Raw genomic sequence first — 23,775 nt, 5'->3', positions numbered from 1 at the left:
GAGTCACTTACGGGAAGCTCATCTGTAAGATTTCCAAGTCTCAGATTTTTGCCTGGCAATAGCAATTTCTGGTATTTCTGCTGTCATGGGCACTGGGGATTAGTGTAGGGACACTTATTCATCAGGCACTCTCAGCAACATGTCCAGCACTTCCTGAGTCCTTCAGGAGTTTGCAATCCCTGATCATATTAACTCAGTGTAACAGGAAAAACTGTTTCCAGTGTAATGCTCAACAAGGTTGCAGAGTGTGGTAGGTTTAGGGCTGCCTTACCAATGTCATGTTAGCTTGTAATTTTTTTATTTCACTGAAATTATGATGATGGTAATAATGATCACTTTTGCTCGTGCAAAAATAATTTAATGTATCAGCAAATGGTTCTGTGTTGTAGTTTTGAAACCTGAACTTTAATTTTTAATCACTGATTTTCTAAAAACAGCTCAATAATTACAGCATGAACAAATTTTGGGCAATTAGTTAACTTGCACTATCACAAAGTAATGGATAATCTTCCTTTCTCATAATCATGTTCTTGTAACAACCTTTCTTTGCATTCATTAAGAACTTTCTGCAGCCCCTCACATCCTGGCCATATACCCATCGCACCAGCACTCTAGCAACATGGCATATATATTTCAACCAGAGTCTGATGAATCTTTTTTTAAGAGTATTTTTCACAAATTTAATAAATACATAATATTAGTAAAACATGGTGAAATGGGAGGAATCATGGTTATGAGTACTGGTAAAGGAATGTCTTAATAACATTCAGTAGAAAGTAGCTAACTACCCACCAAAGGAAGCCAAACCTCTGTTGCTTCTGTTTTCCAATTTATTTACTCCTTATTTGCATCCTTCTAGTCCACTATAGTAGAAAGGTAGGTACTCATTAGAGGATAGGATTTTCAAATCTATGTAACCTTTGCAGACAGTAAACATACTATTCATATAAAGAAGTTTTGAACATACACTGTTTCAGCCCGCATTAGATAATGTCACAGAATTATTATTATTAAAAAAGCCTGTGAGTCTTTTTAATTACTCAAGTTCTCTTTTTGGGTAAGGTTTTCTCCGTGCAAAAAAAAAAGTCAGTGCAAGGATGTCTTCATGCAGGGGACTTCCAGACTGTGTGATGTCTTTCCCTTGAGGACACAGCAGGGATACAGCAGGTCTCTGGAGAAGCTGCTGGGCATTTCAGTGCACTAAGGTGATGTGATGCCTTACTGAGACCCAGAGAGAGTGGTTGCCTAAAATTCATCACTGCCACAGTGGTGTTATTCCACCTCCCACTTGCTGCAGCTCATTAACACAAGGCCATCTGCCGTATCTGTGAATAGAGCAGGGACTTCATTTGCAAACCTGGAACTGGCACCCAAAGCACTGTTAAAAAAATCTGAAAATATTTGGTGCTGTTGCTTTGCATGTTGGGGTTTCTTTAGGGTTGTGGGTTTTATTGTATTTTATTGTTTTTAAAAACCTGTTTTAATTAGTCTGCAGTATTTTATGATAGACACTTAAGATGTTATTAGGTTTAAAATGGGTTAAAGCACATTACCCTGTTTTTTAAATTTCTTTAGCATACTTGTAAATTTTAAATAACCAGATGGAGTCCTTAAAATAAGAAATTATAGTATAAATGAGACATTTTTTTCCAGTTTTCCTGGGGATTATTTTGGTAGTTTGAAACAGCCACATAGCTAGTGCTGTGAGGATCTTGCTCATCTCTAAGACTATGGGGGAGCTTTTATAGGGCAGTAACCCTGTCTCTAAGCTGTTGGAAAACTATGTGCTCCAGAAGGAAAATAGAAATGCACTTTCTAATGAAAAATTACTCAATGTGTAGTTCCCATTTATTGTAGGAGTCAAGGTACATAGTGCACAGGAAACTTCTAAACTCTCCTTCATTTTAATTGGTACACTCTAATGTTTTGTCAATCTTATAATAAGAGTGTTCAGAATCTCAAAGGATTTCCCTGCATTGAAGTGTTTAGTCCACAAATTAATTTGTGGGCATCATGACCAGTGTAGCCAGGGAGCTTGTGTAGGTGCTGTACTCTCTATCCTTTATAGCTTTATCAGTGCTACATATGCATGGTGAGGTGTTGCAGGATATGACATATCCCCACAGTTCTTTGTATCTTTTCTGCTCCTGAATGTTGCTGGTTTTCTTCCATCAGACCTGTCTGCCTTCCTGCATTTCCTGATTGGAAGCTGGAGAAGAGACCAGCAGATCTGTCCAAGACTTTTCTGGGGCTGCATGCTGCTTTTGTTTGCCCTGGATAGTAACAAAATGAGGTGTCATTCAAGTCCTTGAGATTATGGATGGTATTTTAGAAATTATTGCTAATACACTACCAATGACTGACAGGCTTGAGCATTCTTGATTTCACAGATGTGTTTGGAAAGACAGTTCATATGATCACTCGTGCACGGAAGAGTGATTGAATTGTGTGGTTTATATACCCCATTGCAAGGTTCCTTCTGTCTTACTGCTGCTCACCTATAGACTGAAGGTTGAGGTGTGAATTAACTGAGATGATATTCCCATGCCAGTATTTGTATGGCCAGCAAACTTGGACCTGGGAAAGACTTCCCCAAAAGCTTTGTGAAAAGCTTTTCTGGACTTAACACACCAGACCATTCAAGAAGGAATATCAGAGTCACAGCCATCTGCTGGAAATGAGCTTAGACTGCTTCAGATTAATTGCAGTTCAGTTTGAACTTTAATCAAAGCAGTGGAAGTTTGCCAGGTGGTTCCGATTCCTTCTCACAGGCATAGTGGACAGGAGAAATGTTCCACGTGATAATGGGCTTTTGGAGAATGGGATCCCAGACTTCACTGGTGGTGTATGAATACATACAGTTTAGCTGCCAAAAGAGCTACATTAATATCAGCAGTGTACTATGTGTCATTCCTGGGATCATGCTCAGCCAGCGGCATCCCTCTCATGGATGGAGGAAAATACCAAAGTGGACATCAAACCACGGTGCTGAGGAAAAAAAAATTATTTAACTTACATCAGGCAGAAAATGGGAGGAAAAATACAGACTTGATATGTGGAGTTGCATGTAAGCAAACCACTTGCTTGTCTGGCACGTTGACAGCAGAGCAGCACTGCTGGGATGACAAGAGCTGCAGTGCCTGCTGCTGCTGCAGCCCACTGCAATGTGCAGCAGCACAGAGAGCACAGCATCCCCCAAGCAGCTCAGGACACAGCTGGTTTTTAGGCCCAGCATGCAGACAAAAAATTATTCTACTTTCAGTAGTCTCATTTGCCAGCACAGAAAATAGATGCTTTTTATATTTGTACACTGCAAATGGAGTACTGATGGCATACAGTAGGGGAATAGCAATGTGCTTAAAGTGCATTGATTAATTGATTAACTGCTATTGTTCTTATAAAATCATAACGTAATGGAAGGGACATTTAAAGGTCATCTAGTCCAAGCTCCCCTGGAATGAACAGCAATATCTTCAACCAAATCAGTTTGCTCAGGGCTCTGTCCAACCTGATTTTAAATGTTTCCAGTGATGAACCATCTACCACCTCTCTGGACAACGTGTTCCAGTGTCTCACCAGCCCCACTTAAAAAAAGGTCTTCCATGTATCCTGTCTAAATTGCACCTATTTTAGTTTAAAACATTACCATTACACACTGCATAAATTCCAGGGCTTCAGGTGCTGTTGCAGACACCATGCTAGGGAAGAAAGTAGTCAGTTTCTAAACCAGTAGAGGAACCCCTTGAATCTGTATATGAAGTATTTTGGTGTCAGGTAACTGCAAACTGTCTTGAAAAGTGGAATTATCCAGCTGTAAGAGAAGCCACCCTGAGATACTCTCCCTAAAAATGGTGTGGCTATTGTCCCTCTCAAGTCCCATAGCACGTCCAGGTACTGGCTTGCTTCTAAATATCATAAGAATAAGAGACACACACTTATTCACTACATAAAATTTCCTTCTAAAGCTCATAACTGCTCAGGAAAAGGCATTGCTGCGTATGCAAGGTAATACCAAGATGAGAAGATGAGTTACTCTGTGTTAGTCTCTTCATTAATATAATTACTGTTTTCAGTGCTTTTTTCTTATCACTAAGATGAACTCCAGAAACTGTTGAAAACTGTTTCTAGGTTAAAAATAACCCTTCCTCCAGATACTACTTTTGGAAGACAAATGCTAGGTGGGAGTGGATGTGAAATAATGCTGATTTCCTGTCCTAGGAGAGTAAGATCTGGTAGCTGCCTTCAGATATTCTCCCTAGACTTCCTCCAGCTTTCTTTTCCTCTTTTCTTGTCTCTGCAGCATCATCTCAGATGGGCAGTGTCTCTGTCCACATAAGCAGGCAGCAAGGGGCACAGCATCTCACCTGAGGGAAGGCCAATGGGTCTCTTTTCAGAGCTGCTCTTCTCAGCTTTAAAGCATGACTGTTTTAATATCCAATCCAGTATTTAACTGGAATGCTTGTGTTTTTCTCTGGTCAGCTGGGTGTCAAGGTACACTGGATCAGATGGTTCAGAGAGTGAAGGATCAGGCAAATGTTTGTGACTGAAGGTGTGGCCTGTGGAGCAGAGCTGGTGGTGATGGTCATTCAGCCACTCCTTGCTTTGGGGGAGGCTGAAGTGATGGTGCTGCAGAAAGGGCCTGGTGAGAGGATGCCGAGCTCATTTTTATTTTGAAGTCCCAGTAACTTGTTTTTCTGGCTCTCTTTAGGTGAGCAGTTTCACTGCAGGGTTTCCTGAGAAGCCAGGATTAAGTGCATTAGTGCAGACTGCTTTAGTGACAGACCAGAGAGGGGCCAATACCCTCAGGGTGAGACAGAGTGCCACCAATTGCCAAACTGTTGCTGACCCCACGTGCCCCAAACCTTGCACCAGCCTCTCTTAGCCACAGTGAGATAGAGCCTGCCTGGCTTCCATTTAGACTATAAATATAGATTTGCTTGTGCTTATCTCTCATTTTAGCAGGTGAACAGGGACAAAAGTGCACAAGAGAGCAGTGGCAAATAATTTGTGGCTACGCTATCAAGTAATCTTCCTCTGGTTATGGAAGCCCAGCTGCAAGTCCCTCTGTGATGGTGCACAGCAAAATGTGTTAACCAGTGCCTGTTCTGTAGCCCCAAGTGGCTCTTGGTGTCTTTGCCCAGCTGCTCGGCACTCAGGTGTGCCACAACCAGCATGAGCAACATATTTAGGGACATAATTCCTCCCTCCTCTTTTCAGAAATGCAGTTATGTCCTTTTAACTTTTTTCTCTTATGATCCACTTTACAAGTCCAAACACTGTATGGTGCAATTTAGAACTGCTCTTGGGCATCAGTATCAGCTCAGCATGCTGCTCAGCATCATCCTGAATCCACAGTTGAGCTCCGCTTCTGTGACACCATAGATAGCTGAAATATATAGGCTGAAAGAAACTCATGATATCCAGCAAGTTGTGCCAGATTTTTGGAAAGTCTGTTCAAAATGCCTGTCCTTCGTAAAAATGAGAGCACAGGTGAGAAAGAGAAATGTTAGAGCAAATGTGTTAAGCCTGTGAGACAGAGAACATGAACAATGTGTTCGAATAGAAATCATCTAATCCATGTTGTCCGTGACACATGCAATATAATTGGAATTATTTTGAATTATAGGAAAGATTAGAGCCCATGACTAGGCACTAATACAGTTTTAATACACTAATACATGATTGTTGTTTTCTGACTCCTAGCAATCAGGGTCATCTCCAGGGAGAATGGTGAGCACTGAAATCCCACACAGGGATGAGCCCTCAGAGGGTTCAAGGAGAGCCTTGAGCCCAGGCCTCCTGTGCTACAGTTAACAAAGACTATAAAATAGGGAGGGTGATTGGATGTAATTTTGAATGAATGATCTGGATTCTCTGCTTTCTTGGGGTTTCTGTTCTGTATGTGTTACTGTGTGCCTTGGGCACCTCTGTTGGACCATTTTCTTGTAGTTTAGGGGCAAGATGACTGATGACTGATTCTGACATTGCAAACAGGCTTGGGTGTGGGTTGTCAGGCTTTACGTTTAGAAGCCAAAGTGCCTGTGCACTCTCAGTGTAAATCTCAATCTGGAATTTTAGAAGCATGGATACTTCTGCTATTTTGGGACCAAGGCACTGAACAACTCCACAGTGTTTTGTACATGCAACCCAAATTTAATAAGCAACATTCCCACTCCTTTTCTGTGGGCTGTGTGTGAGTAGTGACACTGCTGTGGTTCAGCATCGTTTGACTGTAAACACCATTTGCTGATGGGAACACATTCCCACAGGAACATCCCCAGGAGCAGAAGTATGTAGTAACAAGTGTGGTGCTGTGACTTGCAGAAAAGGAGTAGTCAACACAGCAGCAGAATCACCACTTTGAAGTCAAGTTCTCTTTTAAATCAAGTCAAGCCTGTTTTCAAAGGTCCTGGTCAATGTGGATGATGATCATATTCTACATACGTGACTTCACCAGAAAGTATCTCTCCTTTCCCATCTTACATGTTCTCAAAATTCCAGCCTAGCTCCATCCCAGGTGCAAGGAGGAAAACTCCTGAACAGTCTCACAAGCCTTTGGTTAATCAACTTTAACCCTTTCCTACAGGTTTAGTTTAAAAAATAGAAATTTACATTTATGAAGGACTAAAACCTTACTTTTGGCAGAAGCAGATGAACCTGGAGGTGCCTCCAGTGAGTGATGTTCATCAGGTGAGCATGAGAGCTGCTTTAAACTGATTTAACTTGTGAAATTGCAACAGTTGCCATGAGCATCAGCCCCCATGTTCAGAGACTGCACTAGTTAACCCTTTTGTGTCCAGGAGGAATATCAAACACCTGTAATCTGTCAGAGATGTTTCTTTGCAAAACTGGTGCTTTCGATTTTAGATTTATATCCTTTATGCATTTCTTTTAACCTGTTACATATATTGGATGTTGTATATGGTAACCCTGAGCTCAACTCCTTCAGACTTTAACTTTGTACTCATAGCTGCTGCACTGAGGTTGACATTTTTACATTAAATAAGTCCATCCAGGCTATTAGTGTTCAAAATGCATGATTGATGTAGTTTGCTATAAGAGTAGAGTCTTTCAGATGCACATCTGCTCTGTGATCATAAGCCCATGCATTGAAGTGCTTAAATATTCCACTATGAACCATTCAGAACACAGGTGAAAAATCAGCCTAATCTTAGAGCATTTGTTTCTTGCCCTCTGAGTCTGCCTTTTCTCTTTCTGCAGCTTGTGGATGTGACCTGGCTCAAGGAGGATTTTTTGTGAGACAGGGAGACTACATCTGTACTTTGGACTACCAGAGACTCTATGGCACACGATGCTTCAGTTGTGATGAATTCATTGAGGGAGAAGTGGTCTCAGCACTGGGCAAAACCTATCACCCAGACTGTTTTGTGTGTGCTGTCTGCAGGTAGGTTTTCTACATGAAGTTATGTTTCTGATACCAGAATGCCCTGAATGCCAGACATTCTAACCTATAGCCTCAAGACAGGGTTTTCTTTTACTCACTCCTTAAAAAATTGCAGAATTAAAAAGAAAAAAGAAATCTGTACTTTTGAGTGCCTCCCTTTTTTCCAACAAAAACATGTATTTTTCTTTTTTATATTATCTTACGTGTGATGTTTTCAAAATACTTTAGAAACTTCCACTGTCTTCATTGTAAGATCTTTTGCCCCAAGTGTTACCTGATTTCTCTGGTGTCTGCTATTTGGTCATTTGTTGGCCTGAAGTTATAGAGAATTCCAGAGCCAGTGGCTGAATCCTCAGCAGGCTACTACTAAAGTGTAGTCCAGTGGGATCATTTCCCACATGGGTCCCAAACTCAGCAATACAAGGGACAGATGTCATTTTGACCTGCATCTTAATCTTGTGTAGAAATAGCACAAACATATCCATTGAGGACTTCATGAAGAAGCTTGAAGTGCACTTAGCCTTCAGAAAACCTTCAAACTGCTGTTTTATCAGTTTGGAGCAAATGGAAGTGCTGTCATAGTTTCTCTGGCTAAACCTGAGCTTTCAGGAGTACAAGAAAAGCAGCCCCACTTTGAAGGGGTTTCAGGCACTGGTGCAGCACAGTTTAGGTGCTCTGTGTGCTGGTGCCTCATGCAGGTGACTCTGCAGTCCCAAACCAGAATGGCCACATCGCTGTGGCTGTCTGCCAGCCCAGCCAGCCTGGCCCATGGAGCTCAGGAATCCTCTGGTGCTGATACAGGAGCAGGATGTCAAATTCCAGAGCAGCTGTGGCTCCTGAAAGAATCTCAATTAAATAAAGCAATTGCACAAATAATAATAGTAGCTGTGATAGAGGGGTGTCTCTGAGATAGACAAGCCTTTATTATATTAAATTCTGTCTAAGTTCTGATCTGTTCAATAGGCAATTTTTCCTTTTGGATACTTAAAACCAATGTGGAGAGTAAAGATAAGAAAAATCCTAAAATTCTTTTAATATTTTATTTTTTCTTTTAATAGTAAAGGAAAATGACTTCAGGTGTATCTCATTAATTAACTGCTGGCTGCACATGCTATTGGCCTGCAGCCTGGCAGTATTATAGCTCTTCTAGACATGAGCAGAGCTAATTTTTGGTACCTTTATTCTCAGCACTTGTACCTTCTATAAAGTGAGGTACTCCTTCATTTAAGAGAAATCAAAAAACTGGTTGATTTCATTTTTCTGGCTAAACGTGCTTGTATCCTCAGTCACACCACTAGAGCTTAGCAGAAATGTATTTAACTGTGTATTACTGTACTTAGAAACTACCTATCTTGGGTTTCAGGCCATTGGAAATATCAACTCCTGCTTTATTTAGTTCGTCCTTCCACTGAAAATTTAGAGCTTGGTGATACAATGTATTTTGTCTCCCTGGAAATTTGGGATAATTTTCCTTGTGACTAAAATATTTATTTTTAAATACTAATTATTAGGTGAGTTAAATTGCAGCACTGTGAAATTATTCTTTCTGCAAATACAATGTGATGAGGATGTGGTAAAGCTTTTAAAAATGAAGTTCCTAATACAATAATATATCATATAAAAAATAAAATCAGAGATGTTCCCTAACCTTCTGTATAACTAAATAGTTGTATTAAATGCTATTTTGCTGCTTCTAGTTGTTCAGTAGAGAGACCCAGATCTGCTTATGTTGCTTTTCTTGGAAGGACACACAAATTCATATTGTCTTCATCAGAGCCAACAAATGCCCTGCTGACTAGCAGGATTCAATTAGTGTCTCCCAGGGGGGTTGTAACACTGATTTGTGGTGCAGAGCAGCAGAAGAATCCTGTCATGTGTTTATATGCTTTAAATCAGCTTCAATTACCCCTGTCATTGCAAGCCAGACATAACCTGTGTTTTTTATGGGGAAGGGTATCCTATCTAAACATCATCAGCATTTATTTAAATAAAAAGTAAAAGTAAGGTTGGTAGGCTGTAAAGACATGTTGTTTAAGCCAAAAGAAGGAACTTGTTTGTTCGTTTAAAAAACAGTAATGATAAAAGAGAGGGGGAAATGGTGTAAAGCTCTCTGCCTTGATATTTCCCCTGGTGGGAAGAGTCAGGAGAACCATTTGTGCCCTCATTTTTTACAGATGGGAGGAAACCTTAAATACTGTGCCAAGGCACACTGTCAGTAGTAGCTGGTGGATGATGCCAACTGCATTTGGCATTACCTTTTACAGCCAGACTTTAATGTGGGTGCTGTGTTAGAAATCTAACCTCCAGAGCGGTGTGAATTTGGGAGGTGGTGACTGCCTGCCAGTGGGGCTGATCTGCTCTCATGGAAACCAAGCCAGGCTCTTTCCATCTTCAGCATGAAAACACTGGCAGCAGAAGGCATTTTGCACTCATGACACATTTCTCCAGAATGCTGCAGGATCGTTAAATCCTTTTAAATGAGCACTTCTGCAACCCCTATTTCTGTAGCTGCTGAAGTAACACTTCTAAACTGTTTCTACATTGCATAGTAAACCAGTGCCAGTAGCAAGTCCTTTTTATCCACTTATTTTCAGAGAAGTTAAGGTTTGAATAGAAACATGTGGGAAGTGTATGGCAGCATCAGTGGGAAAACCTAGCTAGCAGGAGCAGTGGGAAAAAGCCAGCAATCCAAGCCCAGTTGTCTCACTGTTGGATGCCACATGGCCCAGTGTCACAGGGAGCTGTATTCCTTGTACCCTCTGCACTGCATCTCTAACCTGCTGCCCTCCCCTGTGAAAAAGCTAGAGTGTCAGGAATCCAGCTCAGCCCTGGGCATTTCTTGGGAGTCAGACCCTACTGCCCAGGGCTGCCACAAGCTAAGTTCTGGGGAAAAAAAAATAGTATTCAGAGAAAAACTGGTAGAAGTACAATATATTGTGCCATCCTGTTTGATTGTTTCTCTCTATCTTGTGTTAACCAAGTGGCTCTTAAAAAAATCAGGTTCAAAATCAAATTGCGTGTTTGCTCTGCTGGAGTAAAAGATTAAGGGCTTAATCCCTTCTTCTTCCAGTGCTGTTCATAGTCTAATGAAACCTTTTTTCTCTTATGGTGTTTTTTGATGATAATGCCTAAAACTAAGAATGAGTGGAAAAATAACAACATAAATTGAAAACTGTTGCAAATTAAATGCTTACTCTGAATTCCCAGGAAGTGGCTGAGCAATCTTCTTATAGCTTCATTAATTGGAAGGAGCTGTGTCCTCCAGAGGGCTGCCAAAGACATTTCCTTCAAAAGCTTCAAGTGTTTGTAAAAGTGAAATAGAAAGAGGCAGAAAATTGAGGCTGGCTGTAGCAATAGAAGCTTAGTTTTATTAAAATAGTGCATATACTTCTTACATGGCTGCCACAGTCAGGACAGTTTGGCTCTTATGTAGGATAGGAAAGGGCAGGACATTGAGTCTTTCAGAAAGAAATAGGTCATCATACCTGTGATAATAGTCTGAAAATGGAATTTTCAGGAGATGTCTTAGTGTGTTAACAAGTCCTATAGATTTAGTAAGCATATATAAGATGAATGGTCCATGTAATGTGGTCCCTAGAGTACAATTTCTGTCACTTGTAGGTTGTGTGTTCACTGAATACTAATAAACTGGGATTTGATTTTATGGATATTATTGTAATTAGTAAAGCTGGGGGGTTGGTGTTCATGTACCCAGTTGGGAGAGTGTATGTAATAGTTACCCCTTTAGTTTCAGTATTCTTGTACTTTAAAGTTGGAAAAAAATTGTGGCATGTAAATGATAAAGAGAAGACAACTTGACCCCTAGGTGGAGGATAGATTAGCACATACATCCCGAATTAATAAGGAAACAAGTTTGTGTTTGCTTTACAGAATTTTTATATTTAAGTTTTTATGAGCTCAGGAAGTTTTCTTTTAAAACAGCATCTTGACAGAAGCTGAATATGTGCCATTTAGAGGTGAGTAGTATGTGGAGGAAAGAGGCAGATACATATTCTTCAAGGGGTTGCCTGTCAAACCAGCTATAAAACCTCTTTCAACCCATTTGTACTTCTACTGTCTTCAAGAAGGCAATTCACTTTGGCCAGGCAGTTGAATATAAAAAATGAGAAAGCTGAAATTCTTTTCTTTTTTCAGCAGAAGATTGTGTAATCCTACGTATATAACACTGCTACTTCTAGAAAGAACTCACATCTTTTATGTATGTATGTCTTAAGATATTAGGATAATACTGAAAATTAAAAGATCAAATTCAGTTTCTCCATAAACATAACAATCATGACAGAGTTTTTTGAATATGCTAAACCTTTTTATTTGCTCAATTTTTTTAGTGCTGCTGAATTTGGAAAGGGTTTGGTTTCTACTTAAGCAGTACCTGGTGCTTCTTAAGACATCTCATGAAGTGGTCTTCTTCATCTCACAACCAGTCACCCACTAAATGCTGCTAGGTATTGTAGAAACCTACAGGGTGTTTGAGCCCAAGATTTTGAAGTCAGCCTGAGTGTTCTTGGCATTTTGATTCTGAACCAAATACATTTATCAATATGTGGTTCTTCCTGATCAAAGGGATGGCGGTGTGCTGCTCTTCAGGTTTAGGTCTTCTGCTCTTTAGAGGAAGGGTCTTGAGGGCAAGTCCTGTGAGGAGCAGCTGGGGGTACTGGAGTTGTTTATCTGGAGAAAAGGAGGCTCAGGGGGTACTCACTGCCCTCTACAGCTGCCTGAAAGGAGGTTTTAGTGAGCTGGGGGTCAGTTTCTTCTGCCAGGCAACCAGCAATAGGACAAGGAGAAATGTATTTACGTTGTGCCAAAGAAGGTTCAGATTGGATATCAGGAGAAGGTTCTTTGCTGAAAAGGGAGTGAAGCATTGGGACAGCGTGCCCAGGGAGGTGATGGGGTCACCATCTCTGGCAGTGTTCATGAAATCAGTAGACATGGCACTGTGTGATGACATGAGCATGGTGGTGTTTGGCCAAAGATTGGACTTGGTGATCTTGGAGGTCTGTTGCAACCTTAGTGATTCTAGGATTCTCTGGTTCTATATGGAGCATCCCTACAGCCCTAGAATAATGTAGAATGGAAGGGATTTGTGGTGGCCCTGTGGTCCAGCCTCTGGCTCAAAGCAAGTCCAGTTTGAGTAGACAGCTGATGGCATTCCTTTAAGATATTTCCAACAGACTCTCTGAACAGTGTGTTCCAGCATTCAACAAGCTCATGGTATTTTTTTTTCCTTATATTGAGTTGACATCTCCCATGTTCCAGCTTATGTCTGCTGTCTCTTGTCCTTTCACTCTTTACCTCTGAGCAGAGCGTGGTTCCAGTTTTGTGTACATGTCATCAGGTAGTTTTAGACAGCGAGACATTCTCCCCTGAGCAGCTACATCTGCTGCTGCCCCTGCCTGCCCATGTGTCCTGCAGCTCTGCACCTGGCCACATTCCCTCATCTCCCTCTGGTAAATCTTGTCCTGAGGAGCCCAAGATGGTGCCTGCTGCAGTCTCCTAAATGATGAGCAGCAGGGAAGGTCACATCCCTGTATCTGCTGGCTACACTAGTGTCTCCCAGGAGGTGGCTGGCCAGTTGCTGTGGGGACACACTGCTGACTCATGTCCAGCATGGTGACCCCTGGGACCCCACATCTCCTTGTGCTTTCCAGCTGATTAACCCCTGTGGTGCACTGGTGCATGGGGCTGTTCCTCATTGCTTGCAGGATTTAGCATTTTTCCCCACTGAAATTTGTGTAGATGGTAGATAGAACTCAATGTCCACTTTGTATCATCATTTTAATCCACAGGGATACATCCCTATGGAGCACCTTGAGGGATGTGATTGTACCAGGTACAAGTTAGAGCAGAATTTGATCCTGCTGGTCCTTAGGTTGCTGTCTGACATTACACCTGACCTGGTGTAACTGCAGCCACCTACTGAAATGAATAGCTTCACTCTCTCAACAGCCTGACCAGGCTTTTCTTAATTTTCATATATCAAATTTAGTTGACGGTTCAGCCACAGAGTCAGATCAGCAATTTAAAGAATAGATGGGCATCCATCTTCTCTGAAAAAAAAACAACAACAACAAAAAAAACCAAAAACAAAACAAAACAAAAAAAAAAACAAAAAAAAAAAAAAAAAAAAACCCAAAAAAAAAAAACCAAACCAAGCCAAAAAACCCTTTTTTTTTTTTTTTTTTTGTCCCTCCCAGAAAACTCGAATGACTTGCCCACAGCTGCATAGATTGAGATGTGGTGCAGATAAAGACAAGACCTTTGGTATCAGCGCACAGTTACCCTGGATTAGGCTGACGGTGATTCGATGTTTTACAGTATAGTTTTGTTGGTCACCTCCGGATTTTTTTCTGGATTTGCAAATATTGTAGGCAGGTGGATAAAACAAAATTTGTTGGGAAATGATTCATGGATGTATTAAAATTCTGCAAGTCATTTGAGAGAGCTGCTTTAAAAACGCTCTTAATTCTCATTTTAAAAATAGATTATCCAACTGTGAAAATCTCACTGAATATTTATTAAAGGATAAGTAGCTATTTAAAACCATGTTCTGGTTTTTGCAATAGCTAGCAGTGTTCAGTGGGTGACTGGTGATGAGATATCATTGTATTTGAAGGCAGATATGCTGCTCTTAGCCTAAAATTCTATATATAGTCCTGCTCACAACTTACCGAGCTCAGAAACTGAAACCTTGTTAATTGGCTGTTACCACCTTCTGTTGTGCCTTCACTCATACTGGCACTGAAATGCTTGAGCAGAGCTGCCTGTGAAAGGGAGAGGTCAGCTGTACAGGAAAACTGTCAAATGTCTTGGGTATGAATTCTGAGTGAACAAGACAGTGAAACAAACTTTGAGACTTATTTATGGGTTTAGAAGACCTGTGAGGGGAGGAAATGTCTGTCTGTACCTTGGGGTGGACAGCTGCAAGGAACTTTCCTCTGGGTTTTTTTTTAGAACAAGGTGTCTTGCATATTTGGAGAACAATAAAGAATGGAAAATATTGTTGTCTCACATTGGAATGGAAAGGCACAGTCGTTAGCTACTGAACTCTTAGAAAATAAACCAAGTACAGTATTTTTATGGGCTAGGAACCCCCTAAGTGCCCTGCCATCTAAGGAGGCTCTGTGACTTGCTGTGGTGCCTGTGAGCTGTGGCATGTTTGGAGGTGTCATCTGCCTGGTTCTTTGTGCCATAGGAGGCCAATAATCCTCTTCTCCTCCTCTAGTTTTAACTTAATTCCTTTTAGATTGTCTGATTGCTTAGACAATGATGAGATGAGCCAATTCCAAGTGGGCAGTCCCTGCTTCTACATTAGCTGCTGCTTGGTGCATTGAGAGGGGCTTCTGTGCTCAACTGGAAGTTCAGCTGGATCTTCATTAGGTACATCCCTGGGTCAGGAAGATGTAATTATAAGATATACTGTAGCTCTCCCTACTGCTCCTTATCTACTATATGCAAGGTTGTTCAGTAGTCTCAGTCATTGTTCAGAGCAGTGACTGCTCACAGCTCCAGTGTGTCACCATCCCCAGGACTGTCAATGGTGCAAAGCACTGAATGGTGCTGCTGCTGTTTCACTGAGGCATCTCATGGGAGCCCAGCTGGGTCACGAGCTGAGCCCAGCCTTGCTTCCCATGGAGACTGGGGCAAAACACATTTGAAGGAACTGTCCTGCCCAGGGCATGCAGCTGTGCATAGCAGTGGCAGATGCCAGGGTGGTTCTGTGCTGGTGTCAGTACAAATTAAACCCTTTTGTGGGATTTAATTTGGGGCAGGTTACCAGTGGTTATAATAACTGTGTGTATCTGTAAGTCAAGATGAGATGTCTTCCTGAAAACATGCAGGAGATTGGATACAAGTTCTTGTCTCAGTTCTGGAATGGTTGAAATCCCTTGGCTTGTGTCTTTCCAGGTCAATTAGCAGTGCTAAGTTCTAGGCTTGATTTTGTAATATTTCTTTAAAAATAAAACATGATTAAATGGCTTGTTTCACATTTGCAGTAGAAAACTAGGACAGCATTTGAATTGTATCATTCCATTTTTGAGACAGTTTTTGGTAATTAGTAATGAATTTTTACTATCTATATAGAAGTGTGTCACATTTACTAATTTTATTCAAATGTATATATGTTCATTTGAATAAGCTTTGGGTTGGTCCAGATGACCTTCAGAGGTCCTTTCCAACCTCAACTCTTATGTGAGTTCATAAGCTATTTTATTATTCCATGTATTAGAATTATCTCTGACTTTAAAAAGTATCAAAATCTGTTGCAGACAACAGTTATGACCTAAAAAGATAGTGTTGGGAGGTTTTTTTTTGAATATATAACACAGAAGCTTGCTGCTGCTGCAAGACAGGACAGGTTTGCTCACTGGAGTGCAGCTCCAGCACTTCCTGCCTGTCATGATAGAGACAGTGTTGTCCTCTGGCTAGGTTATTGAGTAAAATTCATGGTACACAATCCTCTTTGAAACAGATGGAAATTTAGGCCTCCTGGATCTATACTAGCTTGGTGTTGGACCTTGTTGTACCAGAGTCAAGCACAGATCATTTAGTTGGGTCAGAGAGTAAAGAAATATTAAAGGCTATTTTGATAAAGTATTTTTATTTATTGTAATTTTGAGTTACAAGGTAGGAAGTTTTTTAACTATAAAAACTTGAGAAAGAGAAAGGTGAAATGCAGAATTCATTATCAGATATAAAAAAAGATAATATTTACACTTCATGTTTTTAACTATAAAAACTTGAGAAAGAAAAAGGTGAAATGCAGAATTCATTATCAGATATAAAAAAAGAGATAATATTTGCACTTCATTTGTCCTCACGATTTTTTAAATTATCACCAGTGGTCCAAAATGTATGGCACTTAGCTGGTTTCAAATATATTTTAGTAACATTATATAGAAACAAAGAACAGCATTGCTTTTGTTCTTTTTCTAAGTAATAAAAAATTCTTTTAAGTGTAATTCAAGTGTAGAATGAGCATCTCTTAGGCAGTTTTGGGAGCAAAACAATGTTTAAGTTTAGCACAATGTATCTGTGTAGCTTTTGTAGTGGAGACAAGCTCACAATTGGTTTGAATTTGATAGCATTTGTGGGAGAATGCTGTGGCTTTTAATGAAATGTTAATGAAATAGTGTGGTCAGATGGACTTCACCATGAAGCAGAAGGTGTGTGTTGTGTTTGTGCCCCATTAAGCCATATTTTGATAGCTTGGGTAGGGATTTAGTTGGACATGAACTTTGGGTGGAGTGAAATGTGTTTCTAAATCCTCACCATCCTTTACTGCATGTGAAGTGATTTGTCCATCTGGCTCCCTTGGAGGAAAAGCCTCAGTGGTTTCTGTGCCCAGATAAGGAAGTGCACAGCAGAGAGCTTTTGTTTTAAGAACATTGATAAAAGGAATGATTTAATTAAGTGTAAGGAGAGCTGGTGTTGGATAGGGAAAACAAATAATGTAGACACTGTGGGTTTTATAACTGGGATAGGTTTTTTTCCCTTAGAGAGTTCAATCACATTTGCTTTCTGAGCACATAGATTGAGAGAGAGACTTTGATGTGATAAAAGTTGTGAGGACAAGTGCTGATTTTTAATGTATAAAAGTCATCACTCTCGTGCAGCTATTTAACAACATAAAAGCAGCTTAATTTGCCTCTACTTAACTCCCTGTAATGCCAATTTTATTTTCATTCTGTAACTGATCCTGTTAGTGATGAACTCTGGCTGATATTACATTTCTTAGATACACAGCAATTTGGACTTGAGTACTCACTGTGTTTTTGTATCTTTAGATATTATTATTTTTCCTAATAAGCTGTAACCATCTGCATTTGAAGTTGCCTGTTTGATATGCCCCTTTGATACTTAAGCCTTTAAGTGGCTGGAAAACTGAATGAGAACTGGGCAAGCAGAGAAAAAGAAGCGAGAGTATAATCAGTTCCTATGCAGAAAGATATTTAGTTTCAATAAAGACACGAGACTTTAGTTTCAATAAAGGCATAACCAGCTTGCTTTTGTTTTCTGCTGTTGTAGGTTGCCTTTCCCTGCGGGTGACCGGGTAACTTTTAATGGGAAGGAATGCATCTGCCAGAAATGCTCCCTGCCTCCTTCCAGCAGCACTGGCTCCTTCCCTGTACAGAACCTGCGGAGTAAGTACAGATTTCTGCTCTTTTCAGTCAGTACTTCTTAGTCTGCACAGGTTTCAAGAACATAATTTTACACTGGTATGTACAACTGGAACTTCTACTACTCTGCTGTATAGCAGGTATCCTGAAATTTGAGATAGCCACATTAAAAAAGATAGGGTGGTTTTTCAAGGAAGTCTGATATTAAAAAGAATCACAGATGGTGCTATTATAGGATTAACAATACATTGAACCTCTCAAAGATTTGATTAAAATGAACTAAATCAAATTACTTGGGAAAAACATAATATAGATGCTAATATTTTTGAGGATTTAGTTCAAGTCCATCTGAAATAAAAGCCAAGGTGAGATGCAGTGATTTTTAAGTGTTCTAGTATTGCTTCAGAAAATATCAATGACTGGACTGCATGGCTAAATACTACACAGCAAGGGGTTTAATGTATGAAATGTCAGTGGTGTCATTCACCTTGACCTCAGACTATTGTGCACTATCAGAAGTTACAAACACTATGGGAAAGAAATGTGGTCTTTTCACAGCAACTTCTTTGCACTAGATCATAGAGGGATGGTCTTGTTCTGTACTCCATTCCTCTGCTGTTTTGCTCATAAAGTGCTGCCATGCTTTAAGAGTCTACTGCTAACTTTATGTAATTAAACAGCAGCAGCAATTCAATTAAACAGCAAAGACAGAAAAAATTTTAATGACTGTTATGTCAACTTGGATTCAGCATGGCTGAGGAGGGGCTCCATGGGCTGCTCATCTTCCTGTGTAAGAAATCTAGCCCACTTCTGGGAGGAATCTCTCCTTTTTTTGTGTTTTCTTTCCCTGCCCCACATTTCTTCACAGAAGTTTTCACCATCTCGTTCCTACAGTTCATCAGCAGAAGCTGCTGTGCGAATGCTTTGTGAGATGCTCTACAGATTCCTCTTGCTAATGCCATTCTCTTTTGGGAATAGGTTGGCCCTCTCTGTTAGGTGCTTTCTCTTGTCACTTACTGTGGAGATGGATCCTTCTTGGCCATCTTTCATATGTGAAAAGTGCCTTTGGCTACAATGGACGTTATTACCCTGGTTGAGTACTGACAGGACAAGTTCATTTGATTATCTGTGGTACAGAATCCTTTAATGTATTTACATTCCCTTTCTCTGTGCACACACACACACTGGAGAGTTTTTCTTGCCATTGCACTTCCTCAGCTCTCTTGGGTCACTGCACTGAGCCTTCCCAGAGCACAGACACCTGCAAACCTCAGCAAACCACTTCTCTCAGAGGGAAACAACCCTGGGAGCAAGCACGTCTCTGTGGCAAAACCTGACCCTGGAAAATAAAAGTTTGCCTTTTCCACACATTGCATAGAGCAGTGAATGGTGTGTCTCCTGAGAAGAGCTTTCTTGGAAAAGACCTTAATGCTTTAAACTAGCAACACCTGTTAGTAGTGCACAAAAACATGACCTCAGGCAAACTTTTTCAAGGAAGGAGTAGTACATTGACCCGCTGCAACATTGGGTTTGTTCCTGTCTCAGAACTGTCTGATGTGTACCATGTGTGCTGTTCCCCAGCCTATTTATCTCAGCAGTGCTTTCAGAACATCTCTAGGGGACTCACTGAGCTCTCAACATCACTGCCCCCTCTGACAAGTCCTTCTATTTTCATCCTCCCCTTTTGCTTCTAACCTCCTTCATGCATTCCATTTGGAAGAAATGAAGAATGTAAAATACTTGCTTTCTGCCTGAGTGCTTGAATTTTTTATTATATAAGTACCCACCTCTCTGTTTTGTTTTGTTTTGTTTTATAAAATAATAGCTCTGAAAACCTCTTTTGACAGTGTTGATTTTGAGAGAGTACTCAAGGAAGAATATTAACATGTAGCAGCAAATTGATGTGTTCTGCAGAGTTATTGCTTGAAATTAGTTGAGTCACCAAAGGATGCTGCATCCAAGATGGGAAGACAAGGACATGCATCAGTAGGCACTGTTGGCATAGTAACCACAATATTTGTTTGTAATTATCTGCCACTTTACAGAGAAAACAGCAGTTGGGAATAAAAAAAAGTAGCTCATGAAATGCTGCATTTCTGCCCACCCAAGCTTAAAGCAGATGAAAGGTGAATGCCATTTGAGCACATGATGTTGTGTTCAGTTTGTGAAATAAACCCTCAAGCAGTCAGATTAAATTAGATTTCCAGATGAATCCCCGGTACAGGGGAGATCACAAACAAATTTCTGATTGCAGTTGAACAACAGATATGTAGAATACTGCAGGGACTAAAACCAGGCACACACCCAAATGTTCTTTGTTATTAGCAAAACTCAAATGTTCTGATCTGTAGTGCACATGCTTTTGTGCTAGGCTTGTTTCCAGGTACTGGTGCTCTAGAGGGTAACATTAAAGAGACACATTATTGCTCCCTCAATACATTCCAAATCCACTAAAGGAAAATACAAACTATGCTTTATCATTGTGTGCTCAGAAATGAAACATTAGAATTTCACTTAGACTGTCTCATTAGGGTCATGTAACCAATGAAATACAGTCTTAAATCAGAAAGTTTTTAAGTAGACTTTAAATGCTTTAGTGAGATCCTAGGTTGAGAGTTCTTTCTTAATAGCTAGATAAATCTTTCTAATGCTTTTGCATAGCTTTATCTTCCATAAGACATTGTTATGGGTTTGTTTTCTCTCCTGGCATTTCTGAATGATTAAGTGTCTTCCAGATTTTGTCTTTTCTCTAGAAAATTATTGGTATATCTGAAGAATTCCTAAAAATACAATGTATTTTTCCCTTGAGATGGAAGATATTTTATGGAGCATTAGAAGATTACTGATATATTGCTACTAGAATCAATTTATCACTGGCATTTATCCCTTTTTTTCCCACATATTCTACTATTTTAACATTTAGTAAGAAAATCATCCATAGACAGAAAATCTATAGAGTGAAGAGTGAATGAGAGATGGACCTTGTAGGGTATTAGAGGGTTCATTTGGGTTATAGAGAACCAGATCCAAATCCCATGTCTACGTAACATCTCTGAAGAGGGCAGAAACTGATTGTAGGTTTGGCTTTTGCTAGCTTAGTCAAAATGTTCCATTGTTAAAAAGAAAGGCAACCAAACCCCCAGAAAGTCTTGTTCTCAGTTACTCTCTCTGGGGAGCATAGCTAGTTTACCTACAGCCTGCTTAACCAACATAGACTAACCTCTGTTACCAGTTATTGCATGTTTTACATGTATTTTTTGTTTGCACCTCTTGAAACTTTATAAGTTTCAAGAGGTGCAAACAAAACTTTATTCACTTTATATAAGTGAATTTTTATGGAGAATATTTATATAGACAGCCACCACTTCCACATATTGAAATGTCAACTAATGCCTGTTAAGTATTGGTGTTTTTACTGGTTACAGGACATTTCATACCAGAATTTTAGCTTGGATTTTTTTATAGTTGCAAAAAGAATTTTGAAATAAGTAGAGCTTGCAGATCCAAAGGTAAAGGCTAATATGAAGAATCAGTTATTTGTTTTACTCTTTGCCTTTTTTATTTCTTTTACCAGGCTGATTTGCGATGCTTGAAAAATCAATCAGCAAAACTTCATTTTTTTTTAACACAGTATAAATGAATTAAAATAAAGCCGAAGTCACTTGGAAATGGAAGTCATCAGCTTTTTTCTTTGAATGATGCATTTCTTGTAGCAATTTCAGAGCTTTCCAAGGGCAGCAACACTTGCCATCCACCAGTGAGCAGGGGAGCCCTCGTGAGCTGGTACTGGGACACTGATGGATCCTTGTGCTGCTGTAGCCAACTGCTGCATCACCACCTAAAGAGTGTGATTCACTCATTTGGGTTTTTCTCTTGCAGATTGTGGGGGCTGTGGTTCAGAAATAAAAAATGGTCAGTCCTTGGTCGCCTTGGACAAACACTGGCATTTGGGCTGTTTCAAGTGCAATACATGTGGCAAGCTGCTGAATGCAGAGTATATCAGCAAGTAAGTAGAGGAGTATTTTCACCTCTTTTAAGCATTCTTTTATTGCCAAATACTTAATTTATCATTGCATTTATTTGCATTGTAAAGTTATAAAGGTAATGCATAATATAGAAATATAATAAATATATATTGTTATAATATAATGAAGTAATGCAATGTAGAAATGCATATTGCATTACCTTTATTTTATTTTATATATATATTCAGAAATATATGATATATTAGAGATTATTGGCTAAATTACTACCTAAATTGTATTTTTAAAAATGAAATGGAGAAAAGTAGAAGTAACATTTTTCCATTTACCTGGAATGGGACTTGACAAAGCAGCTATGCTAGAGAGGCAGCAGGTGGAATATGTTTCCAAGACCCAAATGTTTGCCCTTAGTTACCTATGCTTTTGCTCTCTGTGATGCTGTAATGTAAACAAGCAGGTACTGTTCTTTCTATGTGCATTACATAAGAAGAATGTTAGCCAGAAGTTCATTAAGGATGTACATGCCATGCTTTTGTGCAGCTCCAGACCCTCGTGCTGTCAGCTTTGGACTGAATGTGATGGCAGCACTGAGAAACAGCACAAAGCACACACACAGACCACGTCCCATGTCAGCACTTGGATCAGGCCAGTGACATGCAGGCCTTTCACTGGCCAAGGCACCTGGGATTAATTGCTGCTTCAGAGAAGTGTGTTATGTTGAAATTTTCTTATACTTCAAAGTAACTCAGTCACCAGTGCCCAGAGATGATGGAATTTCAGAGCCTGTGTCCCACTGACTTCCAACAATTCTTTGGATTTCGATTAATACAACATTTAATTTCACAGCTTGCACTGGAGAACAATATTTATTAAAAGGGTGTTCTTAAGTAAGGTTTTGCATTGTCTCAATGCTGGGCTAGTCTGCTGTATTTTAGTACAGTGCTTTTTTTGCTTGTTATTGAATATAACCCCCCCATAAATTGTAAAGATATAATTACTGCAAAATCATCTTTTTTTAAAAGGCTAAATGCCAAACAAAATAACTCAAGAGAGGAAACATCCTGTATTTATTTAATTCAATTAATTATTGTGATAACTTCTAGGTTAGCCTCTAAGAAATCCAACTTCCAGGCTATAAAATTAATTTCTATGTTTCTCCAAGGAAATGTCTGATAAAATTATGCCTCTACTGATAAATCTGTCTGATCATGGGCTGTTTTAGTATAACAAACAAAACATATTTAACTATGTTTATCTTGAACTTTGAAGCACGAGAAGTGTATCCAGTTTCTTCTTACAGCAATTTGTTTCCATTCATCAGTTTAATGATCTACATTTGCAATTTAGTAAAATTGTAAAATGTAAAATTAACAGGTTCTTGTCAGGGCAATAGTCCAAATGTTCTGGTCTTGACACTTTAAAATAAAAGCTGAGACTCCAGTTTTTTTTCTTCATATCTCTAAATTGTATCTTAACTCACTGCTGGTGGTGAAATAGCTGCTTACATCATGCATGAGCAGACTGCTGCTCAGGCTGAATTCTTGGAGTCATTGCTGGCTTCTGTGGAGCAGTTCCCAGGTTGCTTGATCCATGACTGTTTTTAAGCTAGTCCAGTCAGGAGTCCCAGTAGATTTAAATGCTTATCCAAACTTTGTTTACAGACAAGATATTTGAGAAATTGCTCTCTGCAGTCTCAGCTAAAGGATTAGGTAATACATATATCAGATGATACATCAATTGGATGAATTAGATGATAAGAGGGGAAGAGTAATGTGTAGAAATAGCTATCTTTCCAGAGGGGGGAAACACGTGAAAGAAGTTTATGGGTAACATGATTAAACAGGTGGTGTGAGGGTCTCAGAGACTGAGTGTTATTACAAGGCTGATGGCTGAGTTTAGCAACAAGGGAGATGAACAAGTTGTTCATTACTATTCAGCTTTTTACAATAGTAATGACTATGAGGGAGGCAGGGAAGCTCAGAAATAGCCTATGAAGTGTTGAAACATTGACAAATTTTAGATGCATCATCTCCCAGGGAACTGTAAGCTTACATCAAGCAGCATCTGTACAGCCTGTTCTCTTCCCTAGGGATGGGGTTCCGTACTGCGAAACAGACTACCATGCCAAGTTTGGGATCAGGTGTGACAACTGTGAAAAGTACATCACAGGAAGAGTGCTCGAGGTAAGGAAAACCTCTCATTCAAGCACATCTCAAAGTGTACAAAAAGACTGGCTCTTTTGGGCTTA

The 23,775-nt window shown here is 39.8% G+C and overlaps 1 protein-coding gene across 6 annotated transcripts in view; it reads left to right on the top strand.

Moving 5' to 3' along the window:
- The window catches only part of ABLIM2 (actin binding LIM protein family member 2), a 130,688-nt gene that overhangs the window by 41,195 nt on the left and 65,718 nt on the right, over nucleotides 1–23,775 (top strand). For all 6 annotated transcript variants that reach the window (XM_041402751.1, XM_041402747.1, XM_041402750.1 and 3 more), the window contains exons 3-6: nucleotides 7,222–7,405; nucleotides 17,453–17,568; nucleotides 21,424–21,550; nucleotides 23,617–23,710. In XM_041402751.1, the coding sequence (XP_041258685.1) occupies nucleotides 7,222–7,405; nucleotides 17,453–17,568; nucleotides 21,424–21,550; nucleotides 23,617–23,710 (521 nt within the window). The remainder of the gene's footprint in view (nucleotides 1–7,221; nucleotides 7,406–17,452; nucleotides 17,569–21,423; nucleotides 21,551–23,616; nucleotides 23,711–23,775) is intronic.

This window comes from Onychostruthus taczanowskii, unplaced genomic scaffold (genome assembly GCF_017590055.1).
Source record: "Onychostruthus taczanowskii isolate IOZ18803 unplaced genomic scaffold, ASM1759005v1 scaffold2, whole genome shotgun sequence".
NCBI lineage: Eukaryota > Metazoa > Chordata > Aves > Passeriformes > Passeridae > Onychostruthus > Onychostruthus taczanowskii.
Note: the sequence above shows the minus strand (reverse complement) of the source record. Positions and strands in the feature narration are given on the sequence as shown.